This window comes from Rhyacophila brunnea, unplaced genomic scaffold, assembly GCF_057557595.1.
Source record: "Rhyacophila brunnea isolate RB1 unplaced genomic scaffold, BYU_Rbru_1.0 scaffold_5, whole genome shotgun sequence".
Lineage (NCBI taxonomy): Eukaryota > Metazoa > Arthropoda > Insecta > Trichoptera > Rhyacophilidae > Rhyacophila > Rhyacophila brunnea.
Window position 1 is genome coordinate 20711136 of NW_028233170.1, and position 12893 is coordinate 20724028.

Below are 12893 nucleotides of genomic sequence, written 5' to 3' on the forward strand. Positions count from 1 at the left end.
AAAAACCACTAATCTAGAAGCATCTTCTTTGGTCCCTTGTATGTAATTAATTATTATGGTATTTCGGTGTTCTCCATGCTTCATAGAACAGATTTTTGCCAAGGCTGTCCCTTAGTTGAGAAATTATCTAAATACACAATCTATGATTGTAAGAATGCACAATATTGTATGTTTTCATTGATTTCTCATGCATGAAAATCACTATTTGTTGTGGTTATTAGGACAAAATATATTTATTGAAATGCTTTTGACTTATGTTTTTGTATTATAATTGTTCATTAAACATTCATTTTTATCAGCAACAATCGCAGAGGTAAATAAATTCTTCTTCAAATCTTAAAGATTCCATAGAATAAAAGTACATTATTAATAAAATCTCATTAGGTATATTTTTTATTAAAAGTCACCTAATTACAATAGATAAAACAGTTTGTTTTTGATTAATCTATTCAAACTATATTATGTATAAGAATAATAACATTATTTTCACAAATATTATGTAAACATGACGATCACCATTGATTCATTAATCTTTTTTTAAATAATTTGTATATCATTGAAGGCTAACTTTGTCGTCCAAAAGTAATTAATCTCATTATTTTAAAAACTTACAACAATATAGACCAGTACCTAAAACTTGAAAGCTGAAATTAGGCACACTTATGGATTAAAAATATTGAATCTTGCATAATTTACGATGCGGGTGGAGTATGCAAGAGCTTCTCAAACATCCTGATTTTGCTAAATACAAAAAATTCATAATTAATGACACAATCACTGCTGACCTGTTAATTAATATTTAATTACCACATTTAAATATCATGTTAATTATATCTATTGGCCAGGTAATGCAAACGCGCCAGTCGCGTTGTTAGCACTAAATGATTTAATTAACCCATTAATGCAATGCTGTTTTAATAATTTTATTTTCGTCCTAGGTTTATAATTTCTATATCTTATACGGAAAAAGTGCTCATGTAATTTTGCATCTAATAAATAATAACTTGGTTTACAATGTTTACTATTACAAAGAATAAATTTATGGGAGAATTTTTAGAAAATGTCGTGGAGTGAGAAAAAGGTATACATTGTAAACCTCGTACAAAGGAGTCAGAGAAAAACTTATGATCCCAAAAAAGAATCGAGAAGGGCGGTCACATTGTCATACTACCTAAAAGTAAATCATGACAAACATGTGGTATGCAAAAAAACGTTCCTTTCAACATTTGGCGTGGGAGAGTGGTCTGTTCATAACTGGCTAAAAACCCATAACCACAGAATTCCCATTAAAAATACTCAGAGAACATAAATAGCAATAGCAGAAAAGAAGCTCATAATGTATTTTTAATTGAATTTATACACAGCTTAGCTAAGTTAACCTTCACACTATTGTAGGAGAGATACTGATAAAATATACTTGGAGCCTATTTAAAGGAACGATGATCGATATTTACAGGGAGTACCAAAATAAATGCCAGGAAAATAATATACAGTCGTTAAGCAGGAAACCATTTAATGATGCAATGAAAAAGAAAAATATATGCTTCCTAAGTCACAAAAAAGACCTTTGTGATGCATGCATAAACAACTATATTTTTCCATATTAGATAAAAAATAAATATAAAACTTATAAACCTAAATCAAAAACACAACGATTTAAATAGCATCGCGTAAATTAATAATGAATTTTTAAAGTTCAGCAAAATAAGGAAGTTTGAGATGATCTGGCGTAGCTTGCCCACTCTGTAAAATTTGTAACACCAGATATTCTTAATTCACTAGCAAAACTCTACAAACGTCCCAAATTTCACCTCCCTACATTGTTTATGGGTCCAAAGACCATGGCCTAAATAATATTGCTTTGAAACATAATGTACTTTTATACACATATTATGTACATGGCTCCAAACATGGAAGTGGGCCCCCAGACCAAGATGTTTGGGGGGCCCCCTACCTATCGCTAAGGTGAAGGACAGTGTGATTTTTTTTCATTAGTGTTCCCCAAATGGTATTCCGCGGAACCCCAGGGTTCTTTGAGGTCAAATTAAGGGTTTTTCGTGTATTTTTTAGCGATTTTTGTATTTTTAGAACCCACTTGATTTATTGAGTTGTCGCTACTCAGCATCATAATTATTATTATGAGGCACTAATCGCCACCGCCTTTGTGGTAGTCAAGTAACATGCGACCCTTTGACATACCTATTGGATAAATGGCCATTTTTTATAGTGAGGAAGCACACTAAAAATAAGTATAAAATTAAATTTTACACATGAATTATCATTTAACTATACCAATCTTCAATCAAATCAAATTGCATCGCACATCATGTAAATATTCTTTGCAGGTGACTTTTTTTTACTATCAAAGCAAATTTGTGGTGTATGTATATCTCACTTAACTAGCCACCCCGGGCCCCCAGACTAGACCCCTGTCAGCCCCCTCCTTGTGGGGGCCATGATTATGCATATGTATATACTTAATGCTTGCGACATTCAAGGTTGTCTGTTATCATATTCTCTGTCACCGTATGTATTTCCTTCTCCATCTCTTCTCGACATTTTGGCCTTATTATGGAGACCATTCTCAGAAGAGTAGCACGTCTAAAGAAGTATCTCTACAACAGGCCCAAAATGTTGAGGAAAGAAGAAGGAAGACATACTGTGACAGACCAAAAAAAGAATAATATGATTTTTTTTTCATTTCATTTATACTGAATCGATTCTTATGAAAGATTTTTATTTCATATGCACAAAAAATAATTAAAGAAGTCTAGTAATATCTCGCAGGCATGAACTCGCTTGTTTGACGGTTTCTTCATTTTTTCGCTGTTGGCCTAATTTTAATCCTAAACCGCAATTTTTTCTGGCTACATCATATAATCCTTTTCTTATGTTCATTCTCCCTAAGTTTACATGCATTGTTCCAATATCATATATTTCGGGAACATCGTTACTGAGTTTGATTGCTCGTAATAAGTAATCTTCTGCTTTACTGTAATCTTCCATCTTTAAAAAAAAAAACAATTTGTAAGATGTCATTTCATTAAAATTAATTTTGCATTTCACAATTCAATAAAGCTGCGTTGACACGGTCCAAATACGATCCAAGTACACTTGGACCGAGTGCACTCCAAGTGCACTCGTATGAGACATCTTCATACTAATTATTCCTGTCGAAGCTACTTGGACCGCGTCCTACTCATCCAAGTTAACTTGGATAGGAATAATTAGTATGAAGCTGTCACTTGGATGGCACTCGATCCGAGTGTACTTGGATCGTACTTGGACCGTGTCAATGCGGCTTTAGGAAACTTATTTAACATATTATACAACATCTCAGACCACCACTAGAAAAATCTTTGAAAAAAATAAGACACCCAGCAGGATTCGAACTCCAATCTAATGTAGTCGCACCATTGTACTTTACCAATTGAGTTACGTGTGTCCCATTTGTAAACAACGAAATTAACTAGCAATATTTAGATTTTTAAGCGCTTAAGTAATTGCGTTAATTTTAGCAACTGGATTAATAATTAAATGAAACAATATTTATAACTGATTCCACTTTTTTAATATTATTCTGAACCTGTTTCGTCCATTTCAGAAGGACATTGGACATTGGACAAAGACTTTTGTGGTTTAAGTAAAGGTATCAATTACCTTAATAATTACTAGACGATGGCAGGATCTCTTCAAATGTTGGTTAAAACGTACCTGCACTTTTTATTCAACAAATTATTTACAATATTTAAGAAAGTAACATTCTTTATTCAACATAATATAATTTGAAAATACCTATGATATATACCTAATTCTTTTCAAAGATTTTTTTCTTGTAGGTAGTTTCTGATAGAGTTTGCAATTGACATGTAATTTTGGAGAAAACTTAACCATCATGGTATAATATATTGGATCATGGTTTAATATACTATTATCTCCAAGTCCTATTCATTCCCAATTAAAAAATGCTATAATTATGATTAAAACAACAATTTGAATTATAAAATGTGAGTTTACATGTCTGCCTTGAAATTAGTTCTTTCAAATTGCCGACAGATCGCCGAACAAAATCATGGGTTATTCCAAAATCATATTTTATAATGAAAAATATGAACCACTTAGACTTGTATAAGATAACACATTTTTTTAAAGTTTACCGCAATACTTGAAGAAGTAATTGTCATTCCTGGTTAAGAGGATAGAGATAGATTGCTCATAGAGTAAACATCTGGTGGGAAATGGTAGAAAAGTCTTCACTGAACAAAACATTATCTTGCAATGCACTTTCCAATCATTCACTGCGCACTTTTTGGGAAACTCAAATAATATTATGTACTATTAATTCAATATTCTTACCATTTCGCATATTATTGCCAAATCATTTAATACCATGACAGTGTGTTCCATGTCTTTTTCTTCCATTTGACATATATTATCATGAGATCCTTCTAAACATTTTAAGGCTTCCTCATATTTTTTTTCATCCATTAATAAACGAGCATACCTAAAAAATAAACACCTTTTTAAATACAATGAACAAGTATAATAACATTTCAATAATCTTGAATATAAGAATATAACATTGGTGTAGTTGTGTTGAGTTGACTGCACTCACTGTGGCTACCGCTGTGGGTCCGATCTCGCGAGTATTAAAAAAATGCAAGGATTCTCATAAAATGAGTGTCTATAACCTCCATTCTGAGGGGGGGGTCCACATGCTATTCTTAAAAGCTACCGTGATTTAAAAAGAAAAAAAATGGTCACTAATAATTAATCAAGATCATTTAATATAATCTATTATCCATTCAGAAATACATCAAGGTTTGATACAGCCGAATCTAAACCTATCATTATTCAAACGACCATTTGTGTACAGTGAAATTGCAGAATTTTCCACAATGTGACAGTGGAAAAGTCACTTTTATTAGTTATGGTAAACATTAAATGAATATAAAGATACAACACAATAATATTATATCAACTCAAAACATACCAGTCTTTAGCTTGGATAAGTAACATAAGATCATTTTGTGAAAGTTGGTTCTCAGTAACCTTTTCTAATTTCTCTATAGTCCATCTATAGCCGACAGAAGCTTTTTCATTTTGTCCCTTCAGATGACATATTCTTGCCAATTTTATACTGATATGTATGTTCTAAAAATAGGTTATGATTAAAAATTATTCTTTTATGAAAACCATATATACCAATAAATAACTTCAATTAGATCTTTAACACCAAAGGGCCAAGACACATTATGCTGTAATTTGCAACAAATTGACACGAATTGTAGTGGTTCTTGCTTGGTTCCAATTGGATAAATTTGGAATGAATTAAGACCTTCTTTGACACACTGCAGTTTACGTCGATTTACAGTGCCGTATGTGTTTGTCCAAAGATATTGAAGAAAACCTTGTTTTTTAGTCCAAATTCATTGTTGAACGCCTTCAATACTCATTAACCCATACATTGCATTGAACATGTAGTCATGCCCAAACGAAACGCGTCTATGTTGTGATGAGCATTTAAATATCCAGAAATTAATTTAAATCAAATTATAAAATAATTTTTGCACGTTATTCGAGAGATAATTTAATATTAGAGGTAACATACTATTATGATCAATTTTTCAATAAAAATCTAACATTATATTTCGCCACTTAATTTTAATGTAGAACATTTTTTAGTGGTCATGTATGAAGTACATTGTTTACTGATTATATTAGTTTATAAAAAATTGTGTAAGGAATACAAAGAGGATTTATATTAAAAGTTTGGTATTCTATTGTTAAGATGGGCGAATGCTAGACAGTTTAAAAACTATTACTCAACAACATAAGCGTGAAGTATTGAAAGTTCAGTTATCACTGACTGTTTTCGGTCGGACACGACAGCGGCTAAGCACGGTAAACAAGCCTATATTATACATAGCCATTGTTGAATTATAAAAAAATCCTTCAGTATCAAATATTTTGCTACATACAATATAATTCACACATCATTCTAATGTCGTATCTGAGTGTTGCGCCGTTGCATGATTTCAAAACTGTTTTTGTTGGATACTGTGTAAGAATTTGTAAACCAGCAGGTATTTTAATTTTGAATAACTCGAAAATGAAGCAATTTAAAAAAAAAATTAAATACAGACATATGTGTATTTAAAAATACAATAAAATGGATTTTTGAAAAATGTTACTTGCTATGTTTCAAATTTGGAAAGCCGTGATCTACTATTTGAATAATCATCGCTGTTGTCATCCAAATACGACAACATCCATTCATTCCAATTCACGAACTCATTTCAAAACAAAGATCTCTACAGAAAATAATCTCAAATCATTAAATTTTGCCTTGACTCACACTTTTTCCATCGAAACCCTAGTATTATAAGAAATTTCCTTAATTATTCTCTACTACCTACAATCTAACATACCTTATACCATACCTACTAATGTCACTTTATTTTTAGACTTCATGTAATTTTATCAATGTAGGAGTAAGGTGAAGAATTTATGAATTTTGTTCTCGTTTGCATTATTTTAAATATGGAGTAATGTTGCCTTAGGTCCTAATAGGTTGAGCAAGTGGCTGACATCCATTTCTCGTAAAAAACAAAATCTGTTAATACAAACCTCCACTGTATGGAGGCCCATATGATCTTATTAGGATCGGTCATGGTCGGAAAAAAAAAATGTTGCCTTTTGAAATACTAAATAACGTGTGACCTGTCAAGTTTATCGACTTTTTCCTTTCCCACATTAATTTCTGAATGCTGTTAACAGGTATGATATACTAGTTGCTTCATTTGCTAATTTAACAAAATTGTAGTCCATATTGTATAGATGTTTTTCATCACTTTTACATATTTCGTAACATTAAAAACATGTTCATGTGATCGAGATGGTGTAATATAATATTGTACTGCGTAAGTAAAATAAAATTTTCTTGCAGCGGGACTAATGTAAACACGGTCGATTTCAACGATATCCTAATTAGCCCCACCTACTTCATGCGTGCGTTCATGGTTAAGTCATTTGACTATTATTCATTTATTTTATTTTGATTGATATTATTTTATAACATACCTTAATACTATCTTGGGCTCCACCATATGCAATAAGTCGTTGCATTACAGTGACAAATAACTTTTCAGCTTTTTCCAATTCGCCACGTTCAAGAGCAAGATTAGCCATCACATCGTAAATATAAGTTATACCAGGTTCACTCTGTGTTTGTTGCGCTATGCGGAGTGCCAAGTGCAACATTTGTTCAGCCTGAAATTAAACTTTTTTTCAATTTACAATGATCCTATATTAAAGCAGAAAAATGTTAATGGTATGAATGTAAAATGAATATTATTGTACTATAGTGGCCGCGCGGCTTAAGTGTTGGACTATCATGCCGTGGGTCCCAGGTTCGAATCCTGGGTTTGGCAAGTACACATATTGTTTTTCAATTTGTGTGTGAGTCAGGGTATGGACCTAATAGGTTGAGCAAGTGGCTGACATCCATTTCTCGTAAAAAACAAAACCTGCTATTTCAAACCTCTACTCTGTGGACGCCCATATGATCCTATTAGGATCGGACATGGTCGGAAAAAAAAAACAGTACACTCTCAGTAATCCGCCGCTCGATTATCCGATAACTACTATAATCTGCCGTTATTTTTACTAGTCGAAAGCACAAAATCAAGCTCTATAATTCGCCGGTATTCATTGTCAAATTCAGTAGTCTACCGCGTACAAGTATACAAAGCAGATGAGGCGGATTTTATTTGGAAACTTCTCCTTCGTAAAACCTACATTCATCGCAAAGAAAGTAATGTACCAGGGAGGAAAGTGCCCAAGGACCGCATCACAATTATGCCGTGCTCCATTGCAACCGGGACACATAAAATAAAGCTTTTGGTCATAAGGAGAGCCAGGAATCCTAAACCATTCAAGAATATCTGCCTCACTGAACAATTGGTTGTGTCAAGTAATTTACTGTTTAATCTTTAGTTAATAAACTTAGTTTATAAATATGTATAATTTCGTAAATACTTGATTTTGATTATAAATAAAACCGTAATTTGACATTTAAGACAAACAATTACAAGAAATTTGTACTAGATTTCTCAAAAAAACTGTTTTTACGAAATACCTGTTTTAATTTTTACCATATTTTGTATGTATGCACTATAATCCACCGCTTTCGCTAATTGGACACTTGTCTGGTTTTTGGGGTGGCGGATTACTGAGGAGTACTGTACTTCCAACTAAAAGTTTTATTCAATGAATATATTCAAATTATTTCACTTCGACCATTCACACTTATTGCTGGCACAAACTTTTTTATGTAGTGCCTTCTCATCTTTAAAATCTACTTCAGACATGACTAATATGTTGATCATCGAAGGGATTTTGGTTGATTACACCATAGACCGATCATTGTCATATTAACAGTGAGGAAGCCCGCGTGATCTCATTGTGTCACTTGATTCGTATTACATCACTCATGGCCTGCCACAGAGGTGAGAGAAAGTGTGAATCCGTGTGCTTTAAACTAATGTGTAGTTTCCTCTTACAGAAGTGCAGTAGGCTCTTTGCACAGTAGGAGAATAGTTTGACGATGAGTGCAGTGGGTGCAGTGAGTGCCCAAAAGAAGACCAAAACTTATTATTTTCATGACAAATGGGAAATTGAATACCTATATCTTTGTGATGTTGGAAAACAGTGGTGTTTAATTTGTTGCAACTCAGTGTCCTCGGTTAAATTATCATTTTCATGACAAATGGGAAATGATGAACGGTAAATTGAGTAGGTAGGTATTTCTTTATGGTGGTAGAAGACAAAAGTGCTATTTATTGTTCAATTGTCCTCAGCCAAATATTACATATTTGAGAATGACTATGGTAGAGTGTGGTACTAATTACTTTCAGTTTTTATACTGGATAGTAGGTCACAACCTATCAGTAGCGAACAGTGGCGAAGGGTGGAGGTAGGCTGTTAAGATTCGCTATAAATAGTGCACACTAAACTTTTTTAGTCATATGTATTTGTTTTTATTGAACTAAGACGCCCACGGTGGCCGCGCGGCATAAGCGTTGGACTACAAAGCCGTGGGTCCCAGGTTCGAATCCTGGGTCTGGCAAGTACAAAAAAACAAAAACAAAAAAAAAAACAAAGTTTTTCAATTTGTGTGTGTCAGGGTATGGACCTAATAGGTTGAGCAAGTGGCTGACATCCATTTCTCGTAAAAAACAAAATCTGTCAATACAAACCTCCACTCTGTGGAGGCCCATATGATCCTATCAGGATCGGACATGGTCGAAAAAAAAAAAAAAAAGACTACAGATGGTGTTAGTTAGTTTTTAAAAATCAATTAAACCATGCCTAAACGAAACCATAATAGTTTTGGTCTAATTTGGGCAATACGACAAAATTGTGCATACTTTTTCATTCATAGTTATTTGTTTTCGTTGGATTAAAAATACATATTACACATATTGTTGGTTAATTTTTTTAATTCATTAAGCCCTGACTAAACCAAAGTATAATAAATAAAAAATTATATTATATTTATAAAATATTCCAAGTTATGTATGATTTAATTGCATAATTTTAGATATTTTATAGATAGACATGTATTTTTTGACTATTATCTATTATGGCTTAGTTTCTCAGGGTTTAATTGAATTTTAAAAACTAACCAACACTATCACTGTAAATTGTAGTCTTATTTCAATGAAAACAAATATGTATGTCTGAAAAAGTTTAATGTGCACTGTTTATGGCGGATCTTAACAGCCTACCTCCACCCTTCGCCACTGCAACCTACTTGAAGTTGGACATGGCTGATTGTAATATTTTTAACCTTAAAATTCTCTATAAGTCTCAGAAACATACCAATTTATTTTGACAGTATTACAGGATCAGAAAATGTATGTAATTATAATAAATGTCAAATTTCTTTTATTGTGTTAATTGTTGGAAATTTTGAGGTAGTTGGAACTTATATAGATACCCACTACCATTTATAGCGCCTGTACACATGCATGGATTTACTTGCACCAATAGTGTGTATTTTAAACTATCACGCTAATAACTGTTTACACGTAAAAGTGCTGACTATCTCGCCAATCTCATTCTTCAAGAGTAAGCGAGATGCAATGTTATCATTATATGGTACTATTTGACAGGTCGTGAAAACCGGTTATTGCTCAAAATGAATCTTTGCGCGGTGTAGTTTGTTTTTTTACAGGCAGGTATGCTTCTATCGTTCTACTGCACAGGCACATATATTGCACGGTCCAATTGTTGCGTGAAAATTCAGAATATTCTGAACTTTTTTGATTTATGCATGCAATCTTGTAATTTCCACGATAATACGTGTTTACAGTACTGTCAGCAGTAAATCCATACATGTGTAAACTGGGTATTACTAAAGGTGAGGAAATACTGCCACCAGTTTGCGTACTCAAGTCTCGGCATGCACTACTCCTATTCAATACGTGTGGCCCAATAAACTTGTTACAAAATACTTAGAAGTTCGAACGCATGCTACGAGTATGAGATCTCGCCGTCCTCGATACCAGTGAGTCCGCTAGCTAGTTGGTACAGTTGCTACCTATGACATCATCGCCGCAGACGCCACGACTCGCTTATGTATAAATAATAGGTTATAAATTTTGCCTGATTATTGGACCACATTCCGACAGGCTTATTTTATGACAGTTCAAAACATGTTTTAAATTAAAAAAATCATTGTATATTCATTCAAGAATATTATTTATAACCTAACATAAAAACAGCTCATAAATTTAAAATGTGTTTAAAATCGACTCAACGCTCAGTGTATTTTTTAGCGATTTTATTAAAGCCGATATTTCAAATCGTCATTCTCTCTCTTTCTCCCCAATTGTAAAGTTGGTATAGTGAAGGACAGAAATGGTGACTATACTGTAATAATATGGAATTAGTTTTAGTTCTAGTTGAGTATGTATTACTAGTAAGTATTATGGGGAAAGTTTCGATACCAAGTATTTTTTTATACTGGTAGTAAGTATACTTAGTAGAGGTGGGCAAACTGGTCGATTTTGAAGACTAAGTATACTTATATATTACGTATTACTGTATAAGTAGACTTACTTGACCAGTTTTCCTATTTCTAGGTATTACCCTCGAAACTAGGCCGGAAAAATGACTCAAATGTAAAGTACAAAACTGAAATTAATTAGCATTGAATTTTAATTCAAATTCCACCCTCATTCGATAGTATTAAAAATAATAAATTAATAAATTATATATATTGTATAATAAATTGCCTAAATTATTACGTATATTATTATCTTGCAATAAAATAATAAGGAGTCATAAAAAATATATCAAAAATAAATAAAAGTATTTTATTTATAGTGAACCCTTTGGCTGCTACGATGTTGTGCAAAATCCGGTCGAGGATTGCTACCAATAATTGTCGATAAATTAAAGTATCGTATTATTTTTAGACACCTTACCACTCTAATTGATTCTGCGAAATCGGAATATTATGAAAACACGTTTCGTAATTAATTTATCGTTTTGAATAAATAATGGGGCAATTAGATATGCTACATGTGCTATTAAAGATATTTTTTGCATGGTGGCCTCGTTAAAAGATCGCGTACAATATACGTGATTTGTGAAAAGGGTCTTTATGGTGTTTGTTTATTGGAACATTTAAAATATGTATTGGAAATGATTTTATTTCATTATTTTTTTATACTTTAATGAAACTGTTTTTATATAGCACAAATCCATTTTACTTTAAACACTGAGTCGAGTAAAAGACTTTCCCATTGTTTCAAATGGATAAAATAAAATAAAACATTGTCCTTCCACCAAAAATTTGACTGTAAACAAATTTTTACATTGTAAACTGTAATTTGTATTTGGAATTAATGTTTTTACTATAAAAAGGGTGATGCCATGAAAAAAAAAATACAATAGGTATAAGTTCAAAACCTACCTACCCAGTAACAAAACATATGAATCGGGTTATATTACACAACAATACAACTAAATATATGGTAAAACCATGTTTCGTACCACTGGTGCAGTAGCATGTTCGCAAATCAACTTAACATTTCAGCCATGAAAAGCAAAACGACGATCGTTGTTAGCATTTCTGGCCATTATCAAAAACAACAATATACCGTTGCGTAGCATTCTAAGGGTTAAAATACTAAAATAACTACTAGCCTTTACAAGTTCGTCTCTTTGGATGAGAAGTATAGACCGTTTAATAGTCGTGATTAAATCGCTTTCTTTCGCTTCTTCTTTCTCTAGTCCAATCAAACTCAATATTGTTGCACATAACATTGCTTTATTTGTATTGCGACTTCTTATTTGATCTATGAAACTAAACCAGACATTTCTACCAGGAGACGGTAGGTGGTTCAAACAATATTCGATTTGCTTAGCTTTATAGCACACTCTACTGGTAAAAGCATTTTTTAAATTAATTTTTAAAAATCGAAACATTTTTACAGTGTGCAATTAAATAACAAAAAATAAACACTTTATTTGTAAATTTTATACAGGTTATGTAGCCTATGGGTTATGTCAAATACTCTAAATTCAAATATTTTGAAATGTCAAAGAGGAGGGAGTTGTAGTATTGCTAGTATAAAAAATTGCTACTTGTACTCCAAAAGCGAGTTCAGTCACGTATATTATCTATGGTTCAGCCTCCAAGAAATTGAAACGCAAAACGCGTAGGTTGGTAGGTACCAAAGTCTTTGGTTGAAAATGTATTGGTAAAAAATAATTACAAGCTAAAAAGAACTTTTTATATACCACGTTTTTAAATTTTCTGTTAAATCATATAAACTTGACAATTCTATGTATTAAATAACATAAATAGTATTTATTAG

The 12893-nt window shown here is 32.3% G+C and overlaps 1 protein-coding gene across 1 annotated transcript; it reads right to left on the bottom strand.

Annotated features, from left to right (window-relative positions):
- Positions 1–367: 367 nt before the first annotated feature.
- Ttc19 (tetratricopeptide repeat domain 19) lies at positions 368–12593 on the bottom strand. The gene is made up of 5 exons (XM_085955511.1): positions 12220–12593; positions 7084–7272; positions 4994–5154; positions 4357–4504; positions 368–3006 (listed from the first exon to the last, which is right to left on the bottom strand). The coding sequence occupies exons 1-5, from the start codon at positions 12499–12501 to the stop codon at positions 2761–2763; spliced, it is 1026 nt and encodes a 341-aa protein (XP_085811637.1). The 5' UTR covers positions 12502–12593; the 3' UTR covers positions 368–2760.
- Positions 12594–12893: the final 300 nt, after the last annotated feature.

Excerpts from the sequence above, each read along its gene's own strand:
- Ttc19 (XM_085955511.1), bottom strand. The coding sequence starts at position 12,501 with ATGTTTCGATTTTTAAAAATTAATTTAAAAAATGCTTTTACCAGTAGA. Across the intron at positions 4,505-4,993 it reads CTTATCCAAGCTAAAGACTG|GTATGCTCGTTTATTAATGG; the intron begins GTATGTTTTGAG and ends TTTATTTTTTAG. Across the intron at positions 3,007-4,356 it reads TGGCAATAATATGCGAAATG|ATGGAAGATTACAGTAAAGC; the intron begins GTAAGAATATTG and ends TTTTTTTTAAAG.